The following is a 27125-nucleotide window of genomic DNA, read 5'->3' on the forward strand; positions in this document are numbered from 1 at the left end:
GGTGGAGCTTCACTTCTCCCAAAAACATCGGAGCAAACGTCTAAACAGCCTCATGTGGATAAACTGACCGCACATTGGGGATCTAAACAGCTACTTTCTCGCATGAAAAAATATTAAAACTTAACAAAATGACATAATAACAGCGCTACAGTGAGAAATAAAACAGCTGCCGGTTGCCGTGAGATGCATTCTGGGAAACTTGCCATAGCCCTCGGTTTGTAGTGTGCCCCTGAAAAATCTGAGTTTGAAGGGCGAGATAGCCCTACCACTTCCCCCTAACCCTCGTCTGAACCAGAATAGGGACACCCCTACCACTTCACGTGAACGCGCAAAATGAAGGGTTAGGGCCAAGGGCTAGGGCTAAGGGGGGGATTGGAATTCACCCTATCTAACACTCAATCATTTGCAATGGGGAAAACACTAGATAAAATGAAGTAAAATAGACAGGTGTAGTAGGATAAAATTGAATAAAAATGAATGAATTAAAATAGAATAAAAAAGATAATAATAAATAAATTAATTAAATTGAATGTTTTATAATGATAAAAATAATAAGAATCAGTTAAAAGCAAGGCTAAAAAGGTTAGGTCTTCAGTTTGCTTTTAAAAATGTCCAGATTCTCTGCTCTCCTCAAGTCTTCAGGCTCCATAGCTCCATAGGCAGCGTGGGCCGTAGTAATGAAATGAGGCCTCACATTATGTTTTGTTAGCAACTTTTGGAATAATTAAAAGGCTTCTTTTTCTTTTTTTAATCTGAATTTGCATTTCAGAAAATCTACAAGTAGAAATGTAAAACAAAACAACAGACGCAGCTCATCAGTAATTACTACAATGATAGTAAAGGGAGTTTTAGGTTCTCACAGTTTTTCAGACATAGAGTCCAGATCGTCATGAACTTTTTTTGCTTTTCCCTTTGAGTAAATATTTAATTTGAGGAAATAGCCAGTGATCCGTCTTGTGAGGCTCGGTGGAGCCTTCGAGTCGTTAGGAAGGTAAACATCATCTAAACCGCTCAAACTTTGTCTTTAATAGAAGAAGCTGCTGCTGTGAAACCGACCAACCCACTGGGATGTGAGCGACAGATTAAATACATGAACTGTGACACAGCGTGACGAGCCGAGGTCGGTGCTGCAACAGGATGGCAGCACATTTACCCGTTAGATAGATAGATAGATAGATAGATAGATAGATAGATAGATAGATAGATAGATAGATAGATTGACGCAGTGAGGAGGAATGGAGCATTACACTGATGCTGCATTCACCTGCAGTCGGGCAGACGGCCGTCGCTAACAAACCAGATGTCATTTTAGTCACAGAAGTCCAGAGAAAGACGGTAAAACAATACCACATCGCCATGACAACACATTGTCACGTGTATTGTTCTGCCTCGTGCTGACGGACCACTTGTTTACATAGAGGCTTGTTTATGCCGTTAATGTGCAGCGGCTGTCGTCCGTCTGCCGTCTGCCCAATTTCACGTGAATGCACACACAATGTACCTTTAAAACATATACAAAAAACTTTCATTTTGTGTTGATTTGGAAGTGGTAGTGTTTTGCTAGAATTAAGAGATCAGTTATCCCACCGATGGCCTCATTTGGTGTTGTAGGTCACACAGAGACTTTTGCATATTCAGTTAAAAGTTCTTTGTAGCCGTTTAAAATGGAGGTACAGCTGGAAAAAAATTTTTTTTTTATCTCATGAGGCCTTTAAAGGACAAGTATGTAGGCTACACACAAAATCCTACTCCCAGATTTTAATCAGAATCAACTTTGGAGGGAAATGCAATGATCAGTCACTGTGTTGAAGCAGCAGCAGCACTGTGGACCTGAGGAAGGACAGGAAATGTCTTTTCTATATTTGGAGACAAAACAAAAAAGTGACTCTGGAGATGAATGATGGTTATTTGAGGTGTAGTTCAACAGGAGAGCTGTGGAAACAAGAGTGATGTACTAATTTAAAGGGAAACGCCAACATTTTTTTTCTTCGTTTCTTGCCTCACTCCCGAGTCCATGACCAGCAGATAGACACCATCCTTTCGACTGTGCGTGCAGTAACAAGGGAGATAGAGCCGTATCGCCGTAATTAGCTTAGCTCAAACACTGGAAGTGTATGGGTAGTGTTAGCCTGCCTCCACCTAAAGTCATCAGAGAAACTCTTCAGCAACTCTAAACGGAAACCGGCGGGCCGATCTTCGTCTCAGAGCTGACAAAACTCTCCGGTAAGGCATCTTGAGCGGTCAAATGCCGCTAACGGGACGAGATCGGTCAAAACGGAGGGTTCAAGCAAAGACGGTTTATTTTGGTTCAAGCTAGCTACATCGAGGGTAGGTTAGCTTCCTATTTCAAAGTAAAAGCACAAATTCTATCATCATGGTTTTCTGTATGTAAAGGGCAACGGGTGTTTTATTTTGTGTTGGCAACTGGAAGTGCGTTGGTCACAACGGCTAGCTTGAGTAGCGCTGAATTCGTCCGAACAAAATTGTAAACAGCTGGTATTTAGACAAATTAACGACACACTGCTGATCTAAACGGCTACTTTCTCACCTAAACATGTTTGAAATGTGGATAAAGTGATATATTTACAGAGTTTAGAGCTAAAATGAAATCAGCTTCTGACTGCTGATTTCAGCTCGGGTAGGAGGCAGGTTAACACTACCCATACACTTCCAGTGTTTGAGCTAAGCTAATTAGCGACTTTAGGTGGAGGCAGGCTAACACTATCCATACACTTCCAGTGTTTGAGCTAAGCTAATTAGCGACTTTAGGTGGAGGCAGGCTAACACTATCCATACACTTCCAGTGTTTGAGCTAAGCTAATTAGCGACTTTAGGTGGAGGCAGGCTAACACTACCCATACACTTCCAGTGTTTGAGCTAAGCTAATTAGCGACTTTAGGTGGAGGCAGGCTAACACTACCCATACACTTCCAGTGTTTGAGCTAAGCTAATTACGGGTGATACGGCTCTATCTCCCTTGTTACTGCACGCACAGTCGAAAGGATGGTGTCTATCTGCTGGTCATGGACTCGGGCAGACCAGCAGATAGACACCATCCTAACCTACCCTCGATGTAGCTAGCTTGAACCAAAATAAACCGTCTTTGCTTGAACCCTCCGTTTTGACCGATCTCGTCCCGTTAGCGGCATTTGACCGCTCAAGATGCCTTACCGGAGAGTTTTAGCTCTGAGACGAAGATCGGCCCGCCGGTTTCCGTTTAGAGTTGCTGAAGAGTTTCTCTGATGACTTTAGGTGGAGGCAGGCTAACACTACCCATACACTTCCAGTGTTTGAGCTAAGCTAATTACGGGCGATACGGCTCTATCTCCCTTGTTACTGCACGCACAGTGGAAAGGATGGTGTGTATCTGCTGGTCATGGACTCTGGAGTGAGGCAAGACACGAAAAAAAAAAATGTTGGCGTATCCCTTTAACCCTTTAACACCAAGTCAGTTGCTGGTGAGTGAGGGCTCAGGGAAGATCTGATAAATGCAAATTCAGGAGTTATATCCCATCTCTCTTGATGTTTTTCCAGATGGTTATGGACACCAGTTGTGTCAAGCAGAGACTCCTCAGGAGAACCGAGCGCCGGCAGACCTGGGATCAGCCTCTGGCTCCATCCCACTCCGAGGCGACTGCAAGGCCGTGGTGTCCGGCCTGCTGTGTGGGAAACCCATGAAGTGGGAGGTGGCGTTCGACATCGAGCCGTTCCTGAACGGACGGGAGCGCGAGGAGAAGGTTCACGAGGAGCTGTGGAACGAGACCTTCCACCACATGGCCGGACACTCCATCATCCACGACTTCGAGCACATGGCGGACAAAGAGTGTGAGATCGAGCACGGTGAGTGTTGATGACGGAAAAAGGTGTTTGGCTCTTATGTTGGTTTGTTATATTCATATGGAAACATATTACATTTTCATTTTTTTCTGTTTTTTTCTGTTTTTCTGAGTATTTTTTTCAAAGCAATTGGGAAGCATTTCAGAATAAGATTAGATACTTTTATTTGTCATAACACTTTACAATAAGGGTCCCTAATTAACGCCAGTTAACATTATTAAGCATTAATTAACTGTTTAAAAATGTATGAACAATCATTATTATGCATTACTTAGCATTAGGAAACACATTAATTAATGTGGCCTATTAATAAGCAGTTAATTAATGTTTACTACTCAAAGTTAGTTAATAAATTATTAAGCATGATGTAATTAGTTATTATTATGTATGCATTACTCAGCATTAATTATACATTAGTTAATATATTAATAATAATAATAATACATTTTATTTGTAAAGCACTTTTCATAAAGTAATCTCAAAGTGCTACAGAAACCAGAAACAAAATAAACAAAAGACCTTAATGCTTAATAATGTGCTAACTAATGTTAATTAAGAGACCCTTATTGTAAACTGCAGTGAATGTATGAATGAAATTTTGTTTCCGTGGCTATGACACTGATAAAAACAGAGAATAATAAATAACAATAGAGCTATATAAAACTTAAATATACATAAATAAAGCTTTATATTTAAACTGTGTTCCCTGTAGATTCAGATTGATATTAAATTCAAATGACCTGCTATTACTGAACAGATTGTCCTCAGATTGATAGTAGGGTGTCACTCAGGGAAGGTCAGATGTCATCATAGGTAGTAACCTATATCTCTGGATCATGATCAACTACTAGACAACCAGTTTCTCAGAGTCATAACATAACAGATAATTTCCTTTTAATAATATTAATCTGAATTTACATGGATTACCATTCAAGTCTTTTATTCTGAAATGCTACATCAGATTACTCTGACAGTGACGCACGGTGAGTTGGTGTTTTGTAATATCAGGTTGTCTCCTTTCAGTATCATATATCTGAATTTACAGAGGGAACACAGTGAAAATAAGAAACATTAACAGGTTTTTCCTTTGAAAATCTACATCTAGTGTCGACCATTCTCATGCATAATGCAGAAATGAGTCTTTACTTACATGTGGACAAAAAACAATCAGGTACCTTAAGCTACATGATTGCTGTTTCTGTGATGTGTTGTGCTCCGTCTGCAGCACATTACACCCTGCAGCAGTTTCTGAGCAGCTTCGTGTGCAGCACGAGCGTTGTAAACATGATTTTTTACACTTCTAATTAGCGAGGTGGTGATTTTTGCTTTTCCATTCATCAGAGCCAGACGAGCTGTTTATGCTAAACTCAACAGCTGCTGCGCTCGAGCTTCGTAGTAACTGGACGGATACTTAACGAGCACACACACACACACACACATACATACATATATATATTCTGTAGAAATCCAATTAAAGACGAAACAGCAGACGTTGCTTAGTGCTGTGAAGGAGCAGAATAAAATGTCTTACAATACTGAATGGTTCCTATAACATACATTTGAATGGTATACAAACTATTAATGTTTATATAATATATTGTAAGACAGTATGATGTTAAAAGGTGTTATACAATCCTGTGAAGTGTTATTTAACCATTTTATATTTGTGACTGATCTTCCACCACCACAGGCTCTGGCAGGAAGTACCAGCTCTACGCTATCCACACCAGCAAAGCCTGCAACATACTGAGCAAATACACAGCGTTCGTTCCCATCGACCTGGACACTAATGAATATCTGCCGACGTGCATCGAATACATAAACCCTGGTGAGTCATACGTTCTATATATAGTATATAATATATATATATATACATGCACACACAGTTTACTCCACGTCTGTACATCATCATCAAACATCTTCTGAAAAACTTCTTGTACCGAAAAGTTGCTAAAAAGTTAAGTAACATTGTGTTGCTGAGTCTTTAAAGTTACTTTCTTAGAATAAAGAATAGTTTTACAGGGTGGAAAATATGATTATTTGTTATATTTGTCTTTGTATTGTTGTTTTGATTTGATTTGATTTGATTGCTTTTTATTTCGTACATGTAAAAAGGCAACAATTAAACAAATAAAGACAAATGATCTAACACTTAACATCATGATTGGAAAATTAATTAGGAAGAAGTGTGTACGTATTTGAGCCATTCACTAGTACATACATTATTACGGATTATCTCCAATTATTATTATAATTATTATGATTATCAACTAATATCTAAAATACATACATATTTACATATACATATACACACAAACAATAAGTCAATAGGTTAAATAGGAAGCTGTAGCAGGTAGTTAGCTTAAAGGGGAATTGCCGTTTTTTACAATCTGGACCTTATTTCTAGCATAAAATCTGATCATTTCCTCACCCAGATAACTTTGGTGTCATTACAAGTGGTTGTGATGAAATGAGCTCCAGCCGAGAGGCGCGTATATCCGTATAATGGAGTCTACAGGGCAGCAGAATGCAGCCTCTAAATAACACATTATCTGCAGAGAAACTCCTTCATTTCACCAATATTTAGTTGTGATAGGCTAGTGCTATTCCCCTCTGAGTCCGGGGTTAGCTGTTATCAACATCCGGGGTCTGTAGGTTGACCTGCTGACCTCTGACCTGGATGATGTCATCTCTGAGCGCCGCGCGGCTCATTCTGATAATAATCATTCTGCTTCGGCATTCGGGTCCATTTTTATCTCAACTAGCCGGAGCTTTAGTGAGTCCAGGTTGAGGAGAGGAAGCCTGTGGAAGCTGAACTTCATCCAGCTGCTCATTTTGTTCTGACAAGTCAGAAACACGCAGAAACAAACCTACAGACCCCGGATGTTGATAACAGCTAACCCCGGACTCAGAGGGGAATAGCACTAGCCTATCAGAACTAAATATTGGTGAAATGAAGGAGTTTCTCTGCAGATAATGTGTTATTTAGAGGCTGCATTCTGCTGCCCTGTAGACTCCATTATACGGATATACACGGCTCTTGGCTGGAGCTCATTTCATCACAACCACTTGGAATGACACCAAAGTTATCTGGGGGAGGAAATGATTGTATTTTATGCTAGAAATAAGGTCCAGATTGTAAAAAAACGGCAATTATCCTTTAAGTTAAAAACTAGAAAAAAGGAGGAATCAGCTGTAAAAATCCACCTTGGCTCGCATTTTACAGCTGAAACAGTTCTGTTGATAATAATATGTAGTAGCATTAATATTTTCACAGCACTAATTCATCGGAGCAGCAGAGTCGTGATAAACTCAACTCTCTGCTGAGTTTTTCCGCCTTCAGACACAAACACTGCTGCGACTCTAATTAACCTCCGTCCTCCCTCCTCTGCTCTGCTCAACACTTCCTCCTGACGGGTTTTCACACTAAAAGCCTCGTTTTAAGAGCAGAAAACTCTGGAGGTTTGTTATTCACTGTTTAGATCGTTTATCTTTCTCTGTGTGCGCAGTAGCAGCTCAGCAGCATCGTTACTGAAGTTCATCATGAAGAGTGTAACAGCCAGAGTATTGATTTGTTGATTTTTAGAACAGTTTTATAAGGAATTATTAATTATCACAATTGCACAATCAAACAAGTGGTAAATATTCAGCTCAGGTGAATATTTGCTGCTTTTATGTCGTCTTTAAAAATTCAATCAGAATATTTTTTGTTCAAGTCAAACGATGCACTATTGATTCACCTTTAAACAGCTATGATGAAACGGATCATTAGTTGTTGCAGCAGTTTGAGGTTTTATCAATGAGGTTGCCAGGTAACCGCTGCAGATTTATTTTTATTAAGCTGCCAAAATGTACCTTTTTTTTTCTCCCCTCTATTGTTTCTATCATTTATTTATTTAGCTGTTACCTGCCGGTGGCTCGTATCATATCTGAAAATATATTCTCATGACGTCCTTGTGTTTGCTCCGTGCGTGTTCAGATCCAATATTTGCCGTGGTAAATATATGTTCCAGAGCAGAGGAGTGGAGATGAAATATTAGATTTAAAGATTTTTTTGCCTCAGGCGGATATTTTATTATTTGGAGCAGAGAGAAGAAGTGTCATCATAAAAAAAAAAAAAACTGAATACCAAAAAAATCCGTCTAAAGATGCAACTCACTGCTGAGTAATGTTTTGGTTTTTCCCCGTGAGGTTTGCATCACAGACGAGGCTGGATTGAACTTTCAAAATGTGCAACGCCGAAGCAATAAAGCTGCAATTTAAAGGAAATAAAAGAGTTTTGAATTTTTAATTTGTGTTTTTTTTTATTTTTTAGCTGAAGGTCTGAAGAGAGGCTCCCACTCCGGCTCGCGCTCCGGGAGCAGGAAGAACAGAGGTTACTCCATCGGCCTCGGTCGCTCCCAGTCCGGTGGGATGTCGGAGGAAGCTGAAGACGTCCTGCAGCCCAACGGTAGGCTGCACTTTTATTATTGTTATTATTGTTATACAGCAGAAAGTTACAAGATAAGAGTTAAAGGGATAATTCAATATTTTTGGCAAATTGGTCCATTGCCATAATCCCTATAGTCATAACAGTAGGTTCGTTACCTTTAATTGTCGGTGCAAGCTATTTTTAGAACGGCGGAGCAGAGCCGTGAGCTGCTCAGAGCTACGCTATGGAGGCTCATTATGGGATTTCTTGGTTTCCCTCATCAAACTCATCAAATACACAATCCAACAACTCCACAACGCTCTGGTGGACAAGTTGTGAGCTGCACATTCACCACGCTATGAGATAATAACACAACGTTACCACACAGAGTTGTTTTAGAGGGAAATTCATGCAAAACCGCTGATGCACGTTGCCTTCAGGGACAGTTTTTCATCAAGCAGTCTCTGCATTTCCCTCTACAACAACTCTGTGTGGTAACGTTGTGTTATTATCTCATAGCGTGGTGAATGAGCAGCTCACAACTTGTCCACCAGAGCGTTGTGGAGTTGTTGGATTGTGTATTTGATGAGTTTGATGAGGGAAACCAAGAAATCCCATAATGAGCCTCCGTAGCGTAGCTCTGAGCAGCTCGCGGCTCTGCTCCGCCGTTCTAAAAATAGCTTGCACCGACAATTAAAGGTAACGAACCTACTGCTATGACTATAGGGATTATGGCAATGGGCCGATTTGCCAAAATGTTGAACTATCCCTTTAAAGTAGGAGCAAGAAAGACATTAGTTCAGAGAAGTAGGGATTAAAATAAAAATCCTCAGGGAGTTTTCAGAGATATGAGAATTTTTCCAAGGTCGACGTTTATGCTTTTTTATATTCATTCAAATCTGTCTTTATTTGAAATAGGGAAAAGGACAAAGAAGTAAAGAATCACCAGGAGCTGAGAGATAACATTGAGCGCTCATTAATTAAACATAAAAAAATACTTTAACAACTTCAGCAAAAGGGCGCCAGCTTCTTAAAGGACAATTCCAGGCGAATTCAACTCAGGCTGTATTTTCCTAACATCTTAGGTCTAAAAGAAGGAATCTGAAGGTCTTGAGTTTAGTTGCTCCTGTTTTGCGGTAGTTGTGTCTGTCCCCGCGTCGCCACGGCAGCGATGAATGGGAGCGGATTGAAGTTCTGCTGCTTAGGCTGTTTCCATCCCTCAAAGCCACAGACAGCGTCAGATGGAGACTCAAACATGCAGCCAGAAGTTTATTTACTTCAACAAGCCGACATGTTTGTAAAACTAGATCTAATTCAAAGTCTGGCGGAGTCGAGACCCAAGTTGACGCTCGGTGTGTTCAGGTGCAGTGGGAAGCTCCCGTTTGTGTCATAAACACAGGAATATCAACTCTGGACTTGCTTCAAGTAAAAAAAACTTCTTGAGTCGCCACCTGACGCTGTCTGCGGAAAAAAATGTACACTTGAAGCAAGTCAAGAGTTGATATTCCTGTGTTTATGACACAAACGGGAGCTTCCCACTGCACCTGAACACACCGAGCAGCAACTTCGGGCTCGCGCGAGACTCCGGGAAACTTTGAATTAGATCTAGTTTTACAAACATGTCGGCTTGCTTGAAGTAAACAAACTTCTTGGTGCATGTTTGAGTCTCCATCTGACGCTGTCTGTGGAAAAAAATTGCGGCTTTGAGGGATGTAAAACAGCCTAAACAGCGGAACTTACATCTGCTCCCATTCATCGCTGCCGTGGCCAACGCGGGGACAGACACAACTACCGCAAAACAGGAGACATTAAACTGAACATATTCAGATTCCTTCTTTTAGACCTAAAATGTTAGGAAGATACAGCCCCCAGTTGAATTCGCCTGGAATTGTCCTTTAAATTGGGCTTCAGCGGTGGCATAGCAACAGACCAGGGAGCACCGATGAGTCAACATTAGTAGTGTGTGTGTGTGTGTGTGTGTAGTTTGGCCGGTGTAGAGAGATGAAAGTGTGAAAAAATAAAATAAAAAAAATAAAAATGCCCGTCTCTGTTGTGACCGTCTCAGGTGGAGAAGACGGCGTGTCTCCGTGCAGCACTCCCTCCTCCGCCGGCTGGGAGCGGTGCAGCTTCACCGAGGGTGAGTTCAACACAACACGACACAACACATCACACAACCGTCTGCTGCTGCTCCGTCTCTTCTTTCATCCTCTAGGCGACTGTGTTGTGTCGCTGCAGATGTGAAACATGAGATTATTGACGTGATGACCGAGGTTTGGACAGGATTTAGTGGCTCGAATCGACAAAATCCTGTCTGGACAAAAAAAAGAAAAAAGAAACATAACAAAAACCAAACCGAACATAAACCCACACTTGCAGAAACTCAAATATCTTACCAAGAATATTTGTCTTATTTCTAGTCAAAACAAATCTCTCTTAAAATAAGACTCATCACATTAAAAGCAGCTTGTTTTTAGACACTTTTTACTTCTTTCAAGCAGATTTTCACTTGAAATAAGTAGAAAAATCTGATAGTGGAGCAAGTTTTTCTTCCTTATTACAAACACAAAACATCTTGCTTTCACTGGTAGATTTTTCTACTTATTTCAAGTGAAAATTAGTTTGAAACAAGTGAAAATGATCGAAAAACAAGTTAATTTGTAGGTGATGAGTCTTATTTTAAGTGGGAAGAGATGAGTTTTGACTAGAAATGAGACATTTAAACAAGAAATAAGACAAATATTCTTGGAAAGAGTTTGAGTTTTTGCAGTGCAGTGAGCAGACTTGCACAGACACTCTGAGGGAATTCAGCCGGTGGATGTCGTGTCGTGTCCTCGGCTGTCGTTTTATTATTTGTTATGTGAGACTCATGTTGAGGACAAAATAGAAAAGTGACAGGAAATGCCACCGCTGCTGTTCTCTCTTTCTCTTTCTCTTTCTCTCTTTGCCTTGTCTGACTCTGCTTCTTCTCCGTCTCCAAGTCTCCCAGAGGAGTCCGTCTGTGACCTCTGACCAGTCGCAGAAATCGGTGGAGAGCATTTTTTCTGCCAGGTGGGTGATCTTCAGCGTCCGGCTGGGAGCATAAATGTGCTGCAGCGCTGGCAACAACAACAAAAAAATAAAAATAAACCCATGACGTTATTATAGATCGAAGGTCACTGCACTAAAAAAACATTTTGAGCTTCACCCGATGATTTTTGAGAAACGACCGATGCCTTCAGGTTAAAGCAGCAGAGGAATATCAGACTGTTTCATCACCAGCTATGTGTCGTGTAACGATGAAGGATTTCTCCTCCCTTTAAACACAAGATAAAAGAGAAAGAAAAAGAACCGAAGAAATGAAACGTCGTGTTTTAAAGGGATAGTTCAACATTTTGGCAAATTGGCCCATTGCCCAGAATCCCTATAGTCATAGCAGTAGGTTCGTTACCTTTAATTGTCGGTGCAAGCTATTTTTAGAACGGTGGAGCAGAGCCGCGAGCTGCTCAGAGCTACGCTACGGAGGCTCATTATGGGATTTCTTGGTTTCCCTCATCAAACTCATCAAATACACAATCCAACAACTCCACAACGCTCTGGTGGACAAGTTGTGACCTGCACATTCACCACGCTATGAGATAATAACACAACGTTACCACACAGAGTTGTTTTAGAGGTAAATACAGAGACTGCTTGATGAAAAACTGTCCCTGAAGGCAACGTGCATCAGCGGTTTTGCATGAATTTCCCTCTACAACAACTCTGTCTGGTAACGTTGTGTTATTATCTCATAGCATGGTGAATGTGCAGCTCACAACTTGTCCACCAGAGCGTTGTGGAGTTGTTGGATTGTGTATTTGATGAGTTTGATGAGGGAAACCAAGAAATCCCATAATGAGCCTCCGTAGCGTAGCTCTGAGCAGCTCACGGCTCTGCTCCGCCGTTCTAAAAATAGCTTGCACCGACAATTAAAGGTAACGAACCTACTGCTATGACTATAGGGATTATGGCAATGGGCCAATTTGCCAAAATTTTGAACTGTCCCTTTAACAACACGTTTTCAGTTTCCTGAAATAGCGACGTAAAGAAAGAGAGAAGTTAAACCCTCATTTCTCTCTCGCCTCCACACAGCTGCACCAATAACAGCCTTAAGTTACTGTGATTGTTGTGTTGCCAGGTTTCGGTTTGGGAAATTATTTGACACTCAATCATCACTGCTGTTGGTCCAAATCGCTCTGGAATAAGAGTCAGACAGACAGAGCTGAACGTTAGGCCTTATAGATGTGTTCAGACAACTGACAACAGACTGAGTGAATCTGAGCACATGTTGGTGGATTTACAGTGATGTGAACGCTCAGCTATCATAGGACAGTCTTTGATTTATCATGGTATAAAACTCAGTATGTTTCCGGTTAGGGATGTCACAATTACTTGTTTTCACAATTAATCGCGGTATTAAACGCCACAATTAATTGATCGCAAAGATTCCTAAATACCATCACTTTCCAAAAAAAGGATTATAGCCTACCGTGTTGGCAGATGTGCACCAGAGTAAAGGTAAATGCACAGATACTGGTCCATAACGTAACATTGAATTGGTAGGAATTTAAAAGCTAGAGTGTCATTTGTAATTAAAAAAAAAAAAAGATTAAAATTAATTAACTTAAACATTTGGTATCGATGACAATTAATGACTTGAATATTTCAAACACTTCCCCTGGCAGATTAATAATTCGTCATATTTTAATAGATATTTAAAATATTTTATAATTAGTATTAATTATATCCTAACTATATTTGATTTTACACATTAATAGTGTTGTGAAATTAATTAATGCATAATAATCGTGATAATCGTAACACCGTGATTATTTCTCTGATCAATCGTGACATCCCTATTTCCGGTTCTCTGTGGTTGAGAGGTTAGCTTTCTAGGTCGCCAATCATGAGGTCCAGGGTTTGATTCCTGCCTCATTCATCTCAGTACATCCCCTCTTTGTCAATATTCTTCTGCTAATTCAGCATGGCTTCAGCAATGGCTTTCAGCAATGGCTTTCAGCATTCACACGCATTTTCCTTATGGAAATGCTTTTTCTAGTTGGACAATAATTTCTCGTCCCTTTAAAAACAAAAGAAAAGAGAAAAGAAAAGAAAAGAAGTGAAGAAGTACAACAACAACAACAAAGTTTCCTGTGCGACGCTTTCAGAGCACAGAAACAAAAAAACTACGCCAAGGTTTTGCTAACACTCGACAACTGAGGCCGGTGGGAGAGTGATTGGTTCTACAGATCATGTAATTACATTAAATGATCTGTTAATCTTGTAGACTACAATAATATAATAATGATGATAATAATAACTAGAAAAAGAAGCATTTCCAGCAGGAAATGCGTGTGAATGCTGAAAGCAGCTGAACGCCATTGCTGAAGAAATGCTGAATGAGCTGAAGAAAATGTTAAAAAGGTAGAAGAAACTGTTGAAATACTGCATGTGTAACGGTTGAAGAGTTTGAAGAAAGAAAGAACGAAAGAGACAGAGAGAGAGGGGTAGAAAGAAAGAAAGAAAGAAAGAAAGAAAGAAAGAAAGAAAGAAAGAAAGAAAGAGACAGAGAGAGGGGTAGTAAGAAAGAAAGAAAGAGACAGAGAGAGGGGTAGTAAGAAAGAAAGGGTGTGGATAGATAGAAAGAGATAGAGAGAGAGAGGGGGTAGACAGAAAGAAAGAAAGAAAGAAAGAAAGAAAGAAAGAAAGAAAGAAAGAAAGAAAGAAAGAAAGAAAGAAAGAAAGAAAGAAACAAAAAGACGCAGAGATGGTAGAAATAAAGAGAGAGAAAGAAAGAGGTAATAAGACAGAGAGACGGGGTAGAAAGAAAGAAATACAGAAAGAGAAAAAGAAAGAAGTAAAAGGACAAAGAAATGGGGTAGAAAGAAAGAAAGAAAGAAAGAAAGAAAGAAAGAAAGAAAGAGACAGAGAGAGGGGGATGGATAGATAGAAAGAGGTATGTAGATGGCGACAGAGGGGTAGAAATAAAGAAAGCAGGAAGTAAAAAGACACAGAGGGTAGATAGAAATAAAGAAAGATAAGACAGAGAGACGAGGTAGATAGAAAGAAATACAGAAAGAGAGACAGAGAGAGGGGGATGGATAGATAGAAAGAGGTACTGTACATAGATAGCGATAGAGAGGGGTAGAAAGAAATAAAGAAAGAAAGAAGTAAAAAAGATGCAGAGAGGGTAGAAATAAAGAGAGAGAGACAAAGAGGTAATAAGACAGAGAGATAGAAAGAAATACAGAAAGAGAAAAATAAAGAAGTAAAAGGACAAAGAAATGGGGTAGAAAGAAAGAAAGAGAGAGACAGAGAGAGGGGGATGGATAGATAGAAATGAGGTATGTAGATAGCGATAGAGGGGTAGAAAGAAAGAAAGAAAGAAAGAAAGAAAGAAAGAAAGAAAGAAAGAAAGAAAGAAAGAGAGGGGGATGGATAGATAGAAAGAGCTACTGTACATAGATAGCGATAGAGAGGGGTAGAAAGAAAGAAAGAAAGAAGTAAAAAGACGCAGAGAGGGTAGAAATAAAGAGAGAGAAAGAAAGAGGTAATAAGACAGAGAGACGGGGTAGATAGAAAGAGATACAGAAAGAGAAAAAGAAAGAAATAGGGTAGAAAGAAAGAAAGAAAGAAACAGAGAGAGGGGGATGGATAGATAGAAAGAGGTATGTAGATGGCGATAGAGGGGTAGAAAGACAGAAAGCAGGAAGTAAAAAGACACAGAGGGTAGAAAGAAATAAAGAAAGATAAGACAGAGAGACGAGGTAGATAGAAAGAAATACGGAAAGAGAGAAAGAAAGAAGTAAAAAGACAGAGATAAGGGGTAGAAAGTAAAAAGATGCAAAGAGGTTTCATGCTTTCAGTAGGGGTGGGAGAAAAAATCGATTCACATAAATATCGCGACATCTTTTTTGACGATTTTTTTTTCAAAAATCGATTTTTTTTTTTTTTTTTGAAAATTCTTTTTTTTTTGAATTTCTTTAAATATTGTGCAATGTGCATTTGTTAGCCTTTTTTACATACAGAGAGTCCAGGTTTTGAAAAGGGTTTAAGTTCACTTTATAATGGAGTATGTTAATTTATAGGCTTCTTCAGTATTTGTGTGCAGATAAATGTTAAAAATGCTAAAACTAAAAATCGAGAGAATCGGCAATATCGTAGAATCGCAATTTAAATCGAATCGCCATCCCAAAAAAATCGTAGAAGAATCGAATCGGGAGAAAAGCATATGGTCCCAGCCCTAGCTTTCAGCATTCACACTAATTATTGTGATAGGGTTAGTACATAATAATTCACTGTTCCATAGTTATTGATCGATTGCAGTGCAACTAAAGATCCTCTTCCCCTTCACCTGAAATCGGTCACATGTATCTTCACATGTGTTTAGATAGAGAATCAGAGAAAAACACTTGTTTTCCTTTTCCTGGTAGAAGCAGCAGGTGAGATTGAATGTTTTGTGCCTCTCTGAACGCTGTGATTAACCCCCGTGTCTCTGCCCCGGCGTCAGGCTGGCCCTCAGCAGGACTCGGCTGCTGACTCGAGCTGCCAAAGGATTCATGTGTCGATCTCACAGCAAGTCCGGTGATTCAATCGGAGAGAGCGACAACGAGAACAAAGACTACATTCCTCTGGTGGGTATAGTCGTCGTCGATCTGTAGCCTGGCTACGTGTGAACGCTCTGTGTGTTTTGATGGACACTAATTCATGCCGACTGTCTGGGGAGACGAATGTGTCACAAAGTCTGCAGGAGGATCAGCAGCTGCAGCTCCTGAGCCGCGTTGAACTGTGGGAAGAATGTGCAAGCGTGTTGTGTACGCAAAGACATGTTTTATTCACATCCACTATGCTCCTGTCTGCAGATTATGTCCTTTTCTTTTTTGTCGTCTTTAGGGGAAAGTATAAAAGGGAGGGACAAATACGACAGAGAGGAGATCCGAGGTCTAGGATATAGAATATATGAGTCATGCTGTAACTTTCATTTATTTATTTTTTTTTATTTATTTAAAGCAGAAGTAAGTGATATATTTGTGTTAATATAAGTCTTAAATAGTAATATCTTCCGACAGCAATCACTTACATAGAGTGTTTGGACTGAAACACGGGTCTGTCAGTCACTCTGCTCTGCTCTGAGCCGAAGAGAAAACATTTATCGTATCCTACAGTTTTTATCCAATGAGGAGAGAGAACGGCATGCAGGGCTGTGTGTGCAGCCAAGGAACGCCGTGAATGTGGTGACGTAGCGACGAGGACTGTTATGGTGCGTTCAAGGAAACTCGTATTTTTCCGACCGTGAAGTGGTACCAGTTCGATCTGGTACGAGTTCACGGGTCAGAAGTTACGAGTGGCCGTTATAGTGACTTTCACCGGTAAAACAGGTCGGAAAAACACGAGTGGGTTGCCTGGAACGCTACAAAGTCGTAAGTTGTGACTTGAAGCTGTAATTTACGATTTCAAAAGCCTGCCTGGAACGCAGCATTAGCGAAAACGACCGGACCACTTACTTCTGCTTTAAGGAGGACAGTGCACATTAATTTAATTTTAATTCAGTTTATTTGATAGGGACAATGCAGGTTAACATAGTGACACTTCCACTCGTTACAAACAAGTCAATGTGACTGATGTTCTGCACACAGAGATTATAGCTAATGCTAGTTTCCAACTCCCGTCCCTAGTTAGGCTTTTAGTAGAAAAAAGAAGTTAAGAAGAAAGACATCAAAATTACATAACAACACTATAAAATGTACAATACATCTAAAATCATACCAAGTCATGACACATTAAAAATGCATACAGTTCTGATTTTGTTTCAGCCAGATTTTAACCTTTGTATTAAAAATTCTAATGTCTCGGGTTAGTTTTATTTCGGTCGGTAGTGAATTCCACATCTGGGAACCCTTTATAGAGAACATAATAAAATGTAAAAGTGCCAGTGTTAGCCAACGGCTAGTTTCAGACTGTGGTCCTCCTGGCAAGGTGTTAAAAGCCATTAAAATGAACAACAAGGACATAACAACAGAATTCATAAAGACAGGAAAAACACAAGAAACACAGAAAGTTGGTACACAAATTGGAACGTATCTAAACAGATAATAAAACTACAAAGAGAGACAGTTAACATGACACTACTATAATAGACAAACAAAGAAACAAAAAAAAAGGCTTTTACTTTACCATGAGATTCATTACACTGTCCCCAGAATGAGATTTATAATCCTGAGCAACTAAACCGACAGTTTGACCCGTTTTTACTTTTAATTGGTGTGAAAGAAAAAACACAAAATCCTGTTTCTTTTTGAGTTTTTATCTCCATTTGGTACGATGAATAACCAGCGATAGAGCAGTTCAGGCCATAATTCAGCTCTTTGTTTGAGGCCTGAGAGCGGCCAGACCTTGTAGGAGACTCTAATTATGCAGCTCATACAACCTTGTTCACAGAATGAAAAGAAAACGCGTGTTGAAAATGATTAGAATAGCTCCCGTCCTTTAACAAGGCACCTCCTCACACCCCGCGGCTGATTGAAGGACTGAGTGATGATGAACCATAAAAAGCTGCAGTTTCCTTTAGCAGGCACTCAAACCAGTTGATCGGGTGCTTTTCACTGCTTTTCTTGTGTCATAGAGACAAAAACTGAACAGAAATTGCTACTGATGATCAAATCTGGGAGCATTTTATTTTAAAAACCTTTATTTTTATACTGAAAAACACTTGGCAGGGCGATTTACAAAAGTCAGACACCATAGATTTAAAATCAGCAAGAGAGAGGGGATATTCTCCAGCCCCAGAGCGTGTTGGAGAATATTCCAAGAGTTTGGAGCGTCAAATGAAAACGCTGATTCACCGAGCTCAGAATGAACAAGAGGGACTTTAAAGGGATAGTTCAACATTTTGGCAAATTGGCCCCATTGCCCATAATCCCTATAGTCATAGCAGTAGGTTCGTTACCTTTAATTGTCGGTGCAAGCTGTTTTTAGAACGGCGGAGCAGAGCCGTGAGCTGCTCAGAGCTACGCTGCGGAGGCTCATTATGGGATTTCTTGGTTTCCCTCATCAAACTCATCAAATACACAATCCAACAACTCCACAACGCTCTGGTGGACAAGTTGTGACCTGCACATTCACCACGCTATGAGATAATAACACAACGTTACCAGACAGAGTTGTTTTAGAGGGAAATTCATGCAAACCAGCTGATGCGCGTTGCCTTCAGGGACAGTTTTTCATCAAGCAGTCTCTGTATTTCCCTCTAAAACAACTCTGTCTGGTAACGTTGTGTTATTATCTCATAGCGTGGTGAATGTGCAGGTCACAACTTGTCCACCAGAGCGTTGTGGAGTTGTTGGATTGTGGATTTCATGTATTTGATGAGGGAAACCAAGAAATCCCATAATGAGCCTCCGTAGCGTAGCTCTGAGCAGCTCACGGCTCTGCTCCGCCGTTCTAAAAAATAGCTTGCACCGACAATTAAAGGTAACAAACCTACTGCTATGACTATAGGGATTATTATGGCAATGGGCCAATTTGCCAAAAATGTTGAACTATCCCTTTAAAGATCCATCTCTCCTTTATTAACTGTATTTCATGTCAGATTGTAAACGTTGTCCCTCTCCTCTGCACTACAGCTGTTGCTGCAGCTGGCCTGCGGAGCGTTCCCGCTGGACTCGGCGCTGTGCGACGCCATCAACGTCCCCATGGACAAGCTGAAGTGGACGTCGCCCTTCACCAGCCACCGCAGCAGCCTGGGCCACCCGTCTCTCTCCGGCGGCCGGCGAGCCGAGAGCGCCGGGTCGCCGTGTGAACCCGAGACGTGTCGACAACAACCTGCAGAGCAAACGTGGACGGATGCTGCTGCTGCTGCTGCTGCTGCTGCTCCGTCGTCTTTAGAGAGCCCGTCGGCCGCCACCGAGCCGCCGCTGTCCCCACACTCCCCACACTCGGCGGCGGCGAGGCGGATGCTGAGTCAGGAGAGCCTGGTGTGGGCGACGGCGGTGGCTCTGGCCTGGCTGGAGCACGGCTCGGCCAGCTACTTCATCGAGTGGGAGCTGGTGGCGGCCAAGGCCAGCATGTGGCTGAGCGCGCAGGACATCCCCGAAGGACGAGACCTGGCGTCCGTCAAGGCCGCCGCCAACCAGCTCTTCATCATCCTCAGACACTGGGACGAAAACCTGCAACTCAACATGCTGTGCTACAACCCCAACAGCGTCTGAGGCGGCCGCAGCGCAAACACTCTAAATCTGTCCAAGAATATTTGTCTCATTTCTTGTCAAAACAACTGAAATCTCTTTCCACTTCAAATAGAACGAATCTCCTTGTTGTTTACAACGACTTCCAGGTAGAAAACCAGCATGAGAACAATAGTGACGGACGAGAGTTTCACTATATCTCATTTTTCATGTCACTATATCACCGTTTAGACTAATCTGATGTTTGTAAAGTTTATAAAACCAATGATTGGACAAACATTATTATTTCTGTGTGCACGTTTCTGTAATTAGTCATGGTTATCGTAGATTAGCTGGGCTAACGGTTAGCTACCTGTTTAACTTTAATAACTCAGTGACTCAATAAACGGTCCATGAAAAAATATTTTCTCCAGCGGATATCTGAGTTCCAACATGACTGAGCTAACTGGAGTAGTTTCATGTCGTGTCCCACAACGGGAGGGTTTTAACAGCTGACGTCCTGGTGTTAGCTTAGCTACCGCCGTTAGCTTAGCTACCGCCGTTAGCTTAGCTACCGCCGTTAGTTTAGCTGCCGCCGTTAGCTTAGCTCCCGCTGTTAGCTTAGCTACCGTTAGCTGTCCCTGTCAGCTGAGCCACTGATGCTTTCTGGACACTGTGATTCCCCCAAACTGAATAAATACAACACATAGCAACACAAAACACACACACAGAAATAGTAATGTTTCTTCAATCATTTCAGATTTGTCTAAACGGTGATAGGGCGTGAAAAATATGATATATAGCTAAACTCTCGTTCGTTACTACTAGTCTCATTCAAATTACATGCTGGTTTTCTACCTGGAAGTAGAATGTAAACAACAAGGCGATTCGATCTATAAGAATCATCACCTAAAAAATTTACTTGTTTTTAATTTTCACTTGTTTCAAACAAATTTTCTCTTGAAATAAGTAGAAAAATCTGCCAGTGAAAGCAAGTTTTTTGAGCTTGTAATAAAAAAGAAAAACTTGCTCCACTATCAGATTTTTCTACTTATTTCAAGTGAAAATCTGCTTGAAAGAAGTAAAAAGTGTCTAAAAACAAGCTACTTTTAATGTGATGAGTCTTATTTTAAGTAGAATGAGATTTGTTGCGACTAGAAATTAGACAAATGTTCTTGGTAAGAGTTTGAGTTTTTGCAGTGAGAGCCGCTCGCTGCCGTACGATACTATGCTGACTGAGGCCGTACCTTCCTTCAGTTTGAGTTTTTTTTTTTTGCCGTGGCAGTTGTGAACAACGTGTATCTTCTTCTTCTTCTTCTTCTGTCCGTGTGCTGTTCCTCCAAACATATCACAGGCTCTTCAGAGGCACCGTGTGCAAGCTGTGTTACCTCGCCGGTGCCATAATATACACACTGCAAAAACTCAAATATCTTACCAAAAATATTTGTCTTATTTCTAGTCAAAATGTCATTTCTAGTCAAAACTAATCTCATTATACTTAAAATAAGAAACACTAAAGTAGCTTGTTTCTAGACAGTTTCAAGTTTTCAAGCCTATTTTCACTTGGAAAAAAGTGACTTATTACAAGCACAAAAAAAACTTGCTTTCACTGGCAGATTTTTCTACTTATTTCAAGTGAATATTAGTTTGAAACAAGTGAAAATGATCTAAAAACAAGTAAATTTTTAGGTGATGAGTCTTATTTTAAGTGGAAAGAGATTAGTTTTGACTAGAAATGAGACATTTTGACAAGAAATAAGACAAATAAATATTCTTGGAAAGATTGTGAGTTTTTGCAGTGCAGTGTAGCTGCAGGATCCCTGTTAGCAAAGGGATCTCATCAGAGTTTATGCCACAGGTTTCAGCCTCATGGAGAAGAATGTAAGTGTTAAAATAAAATAAGTAGCATGCTGGACCAGCGTCCATCCACATCTGAGAAAAGCTCTTATCGTCATCATATTGATGTTATGAGGAGAATGCTGCAAAACAACGTTTGGAGAAAACTGTCCCACCGTCTTCACAATCTTTACAGCATTTTCTGAATTGAATGTCTTGTGGCAACAAAAAAAAAAAATTGACATATGAAAAACATCTGGGCACTTGCTCGCAGTACAGTAATTGCCGGTCTTTTCTATTGGCTGTTACCATCACAGTGTTATTAATATTTACCATTTTACAGTCTGATTATAGCAGAGACAGAAAAATATGCAAACAGCTAAAGAAAATATGAAAAATACATGTTGAGGTTTGGTTTTAAGAAATATGTGCTTTAGGTGGGAATCTGTGAATGTTAATCCCACTGGCATGTTATTTATTGTTTAACTGTTACATACTGTTTATATTTTTTCACTAAATATATATATATATATATCTGTCTGATATTAGAGGTTTTGATCATGCATTAGTTTTCAGAGTAACACAGACCTGGAGTCAGTTGCATCATCTGTTTGCCCATTCAGACTCAGCCAAGTTAAAGGGATAGTTCAACATTTTGGCAAATCGGCCCATTGCCATAACCCCTATAGCAGTAGGTTTGTTACCTTTAATTGTCAGTGTAAGGTATTTTTAGATCGGCGGAGCAGAGCCGTGAGCTGCTCAGAGCTACGCTACGGAGGCTCATTATGGGATTTCTTGGTTTCAACTCATCAAACTCATCAAATACACAATCAAACAACTCCACAACGCTCTGGTGGACAAGTTGTGACCTGCACATTCACCACGCTATGAGATAATAACACAATGTTACCAGACAGAGTTGTTTTAGAGGGAAATTCATGCAAAACCACAGATGCACGTTGCCTTCAGGGACAGTTTTTCATCAAGCAGTCTCTGTATTTTCCTCTAAAACAACTCTGTGTGGTAACGTTGTGTTATTATCTCATAGCGTGGTGAATGTGCAGGTCACAACTTGTCCACCAGAGCGTTGTGGAGTTGTTGGATTGTGTATTTGATGAGTTTGATGAGGGGAAACCAAGAAATCCCATAATGAGCCTCCGTAGCGTAGCTCTGAGCAGCTCACGGCTCTGCTCCACCGTTCTAAAAACAGCTTGCACCGACAATTAAAGGTAACGAACCTACTGCTATGACTGTAGGGATTATGGCAATGGGCCAATTTGCCAAAATGTTGAACTATCCCTTTAAAGCTAATTTGTGCTCACAGTTTAAGTAGTTATGTCTCATGGGTTACACCACAAACTAGTTATCACAGTGATATTAGTTGTATTTAAAAACCTGTCGCTGCAGGATGAAACTGAACCGACCAACAAAGAATAAAATATCTGTTCAGATTGAAGAGGAAATGAAGGAATATGATCAGTCGACCGAATGCTGTTCAGTAAAAAAAAACAAGTAACGCAATATACCTAATGCTATAATATAATAAAGTTATTCTAATAGCGTCAGACTGAATAACCAAACATTTTTCTAAAACCCTGTAATCGTTGACATTATAGCAGCTCTGCACCATGAAAATAAGGAGCTTTTTTTTCTTAATTTCTTTTAATTATGGAGTTATTTTCTTGATGCACATTATAAATAATGCTATGAAAAGTAATGATAAGTATTTGTACCATGGTTGTGTTCAGATTGAACTGACTTATGACTCGGAGAACAAAAGAAAATTTTAATGCAACTTGCAGAAATCAAACATTTGGGGTTTTTAAGTAACTTAGTTTGTCCTCCACTGACTGTCACAACTATAATAACTAACTTCCAACTTCTCCATTCATTAAACACCTCTGGTTTAGTATGAAAACACATCTCCCAGTCACATTTAACTGTACTATTAACTAGACTCATATACAACAGAGTCATATTATCATTTCATAAAGACTTGGCAGTTAATTTTCATTCATCTCTTTGCTCCTGTAGCAGTTATTTTTAGAAGTTAAGCTGTGACAGGTCGTGATGCTGCACCGTTGCCTCCTAGCAACAAACTTACACGTTACAAAAAGTCTCTACTTGTTGAGCACAAGTCCTGAAACTTGGCAGCTGTCTTGGAGACGACGGCCTGCAGCTGTTATTTGTAGCTACACAACACCGGGTCCCTTTTTAAATAAAAGGGGAGGGAGCTGTAACTGCACTTTAAATGCTCACAGGGACATAAAAACTGAATGAAATGGATAAATGCTTAAAAGCGTTGTTGACTTTATTCCATAATATGATTGAAAATGCAGTGTAGGCCTACTGTATGTCGGTGTTTGGCTTGCATCAGTGCAGCAACGCAATTGACTCACAAATGTGTTTCCCTTCCATCTGTTATAAAACAGACAATTGGCTTATTGAGGCGTCACACAGACGCTTCTGTTCAGCCTCTCGCTCTTCATCATCCTATCTCTGTGTATAGACGGCGGGCGAGTCTCCTCATGGTGGTGTAACCCGGTTTAATACATCGCTCATCTGACAGCAGCCAGTAGTTAAAGGAGAATTCCGGGCAAATTCAACTCGGGGCTGTATGTTCCTAACATTTTAGGTCTAAAAGAAGGAATCTGAAGATTTTCAGTTTAATGTCTCCTGTTTTGCGGTAGTTGTGTCTGTCCCCGCATCACAACGGCAACAATGAATGGGAGCGGATGCAAGTTCCACTGCTTAGGCTGTTTACATCCCTCAAAGCCACAGACAGCGTCAGATGGCGACTCAAACATGAACCCAGAAGTTTATTTACTTAAAGCAAGCTGACATGTTTGTAAAACTAGATCTAATTCAAGGTCCCAAGTTGCCGCTCGGTGTGTTCAGGTGCAGTTGGAAGCTCCCGCTTGTGTCATAAACACAGGAATATCAACTCTTGACTTGCTTGAAGTATACATTTTTTTCCACAGACAGCGTCAGATGGAGACTCAAACATGCGCCGAGAAGTTTTTATTACTTGAAGCAAGTCCAGAGTTGATATTCCTGTGTTTATGACACAAACGGGAGCTTCCCACTGCACCTGAACACACCGAGCGTCAACTTGGGACTTTGAATTAGATCTAGTTTTACAGACATGTCGGCTTGCTTGAAGTAAATAAACTTCTGGGTGCATGTTTGAGTCGCCATCTGACGCTGTCTGTGGCTTTGAGGGATGGAAACAGCCTAAGCAGCAGAACTTCAATCCGCTCCCATTCATCGCTGCCGTGGCGATGCGGGGACAGACACAACTACCGCAAAACAGGAGCAACTAAACTGAAAACCTTCAGATTCCTTCTTTTAGACCTAAAATGTTAGGAACATACAGCCCCCAGTTGAATTTGCCCGGAATTCTCCTTTAAGACGTGAACTCTGTGAACAGATTCACAAACAGCTGATGCAACCCCATCGTGCCACAGTCGTGCTCCAGGAATCCAAAAGGAGAACAGCCCCTCCGACCCCCCCGGGATATTTTTCAGTCATTGTCACAGCTCATTTACCGCAAGTGCCTCACCGTCGGCAGAAAAATATACCAAGATCTGTTTGCTGCAGTTTAATCAGTTTGGATAATGACTGATTCTCTTTCTTAAATATACAAAGTCGCTCCCTCTTTTCATTGTTAATGGTTTCTGTGCTTCTGTTGGCGTCTCTCAGTATTGATTTCTCTCTTTCTTATTCCATCACGGTGTTGTTTTACTCAGGTATTTTATTCATTTCCTCCCCGTCCCCCCCACTCAGGCTGAGTTGCATCAGTACTTTTGCATGGACACAGGTGTTTATGTTTATGATGTTCAGTGACTGAATTGCCATATTGGAGCCAGTAGTGCAGTATTTTGCTCTCTGAAATGAAATGAAATGAGAAACACAGTAGATGTCATATAAGTAATATTTTTGTGCAGTAATTGCAGTAGGAAGTGCAGCTGTAATTGTACCAAGTTGTATTTTTTTTAATGTTCTGGGTCGGTTGTAATCAGTGCAGTATCTTTCAACTTTGCTGTGCGTGCCTTTATAAATGAATGTTGACCGTCTGAGACTGTTGAAAAGCTTCTGTAGTGTCTCTTCTATAACTGTTATAGATGCTATGATGAGCAGCTCTGCAGGTGCATGTAATAAAATGACTGTACCAAAAAAAAAAAAAAAAAAAAAACACCACAGGCTCTGTCACTATTACTGTCCCCAGGGCCGGCCCCTGGCATAAACCCTCTATGCGGTTGTTTAGGGCCACAGCCGTTAGGTGGGGGGCCACATGATCAGAAAGGTACCGGGGTTCATCAAGTCATTTAAACATCCTGAGGTCTGCACGTGCAGCTATGAGCTTTATATGTAATGTGAAGTCAATATTCAGCTTCTTTTATCTCACATTTGAGACATTTGGTGAAAATAGAACGGCAGAATGACAACATTTGTGCTCAAAAAGCAATTTCATTTTAGTATTGTTTTCTACACTTATATATTACTGTATTCATATCCTATTTCAAGCACCAAAACAGTTAATTCTCAGGCTGAAGGAGTGTTTTCACAAGGGATTTGAAATGTTTCAAAAAGCAGACCTCAAATTTCCAGCATTTGTCCTAAATTATTTCTTTCTACAGTGTTCTAGGACAAACTGGCCTCAGTGTGCTTACAGCGGAGGTTCTAATATTTAGACATAAAACACTTGAGTATTGTTACATCTGCAAGTATCTTAAAAAGATAAATTTAAGAAAATATGTAAAAGTCGAGAAAATGGCCTCAAACCTCAGAGGGATAAACATGGCTGTATTCAGTTTTAACCATAGACTGTAAAAAGAATGGACGTAGCGTCCGTGACGTCCCCCATTGGTTTTGGGGAGTCGTTTTTGTGACTCAAATATGGCGGCCTGAACAGCGCCATGTTGGATTGGCCGGCCGAGAACCCGCCCACTGGCCTCGAAGCAGCTGTCCACGGAGCTGCTAGGACCTGTCACTCAACGTTTCCGCGCCCTAATTGGCCAGAATTTTAACCTAATAACAGTAAAACGGTAGAGTTAAAAAAAAATTCACCCCCCTCAGAGTGTGTGCCGGGGTAGAAACTATCGATTGAGACCAAAAACCGTTCTGACACCAGGCTTTTAACATGTTTACTGAGGATGTAAAGTCGGTGATTTTAACATGGGGGTCTATGGGGAATGCTCCCTTCTGACACCAGCCCCAAGAGGAATCCGAGGGGATTGCAGTTTTTTGAACGCGGAAGTGAGCTTCACTTCTCATACTGACAACTGCCCCCTTGGTTTTAACCAGTGATTTGGTGTTTGCGCTTAGAGTGCAGGGCCACAAACAAAAACCTTGTTTAGGGGGCCACCAACATCCTAGGACCGGCCCTGACTGTCCCACTGATAACAACAATGGAGTTCCTCAGGGATCGATGCTGGGGTCCCAGGTGATTCCCGGTTCTACCTGCCCCCCTTTTCCCTCCAAGTTGACCCCACTTTCATTGTGCAGACCTCATCCAATCTCACGGATGATGATGATGATGATGATGATGATAGCTACAGTAAAAAGCCTCATTCAACTCGATCTCAGTCGAAGAAGCTTCTTTTTTAAAAACGGTGCAATTTCACAGTGAAGAAGTGAATTCATCTTGGTGAAATTGCAGCAATCAGTGGATTCACTCGACACACTTTTATCATTACCAATTCAAATTAGTAGTAGTACATTTTGACATTTGCATTTGCATCAGACTCACTGTAACTGCTTGTATTTTGTCAGTGAGGCTCAGGCTCACTAATTGGGTGGATTGATTACCAGGGCAAAAAAAAGAAGTCCACATGAAGCCAGATTTAATGCATTATTATTAA

The 27125-nt window shown here is 40.6% G+C and overlaps 1 protein-coding gene across 1 annotated transcript in view; it reads left to right on the forward strand.

Annotated features, from left to right (window-relative positions):
* The window catches only part of vwa5b1 (von Willebrand factor A domain containing 5B1), a gene marked incomplete at both ends in the record, with an annotated part of 68142 nt that extends 48672 nt beyond the window's left edge, over positions 1-19470 (forward strand). The window contains 7 exons of the mRNA XM_083975277.1: positions 3535-3840; positions 5528-5665; positions 8153-8287; positions 10314-10385; positions 11227-11296; positions 15774-15897; positions 18886-19470. Coding sequence (XP_083831403.1) covers positions 3535-3840; positions 5528-5665; positions 8153-8287; positions 10314-10385; positions 11227-11296; positions 15774-15897; positions 18886-19470 — 1430 coding nt within the window. The remainder of the gene's footprint in view (positions 1-3534; positions 3841-5527; positions 5666-8152; positions 8288-10313; positions 10386-11226; positions 11297-15773; positions 15898-18885) is intronic.
* Between the last annotated feature and the right edge of the window lie 7655 nt (positions 19471-27125).

This window comes from Trachurus trachurus (assembly GCF_905171665.1).
Source record: "Trachurus trachurus genome assembly, chromosome: 7".
In the NCBI taxonomy this organism is placed as follows: Eukaryota; Metazoa; Chordata; class Actinopteri; order Carangiformes; family Carangidae; genus Trachurus; species Trachurus trachurus.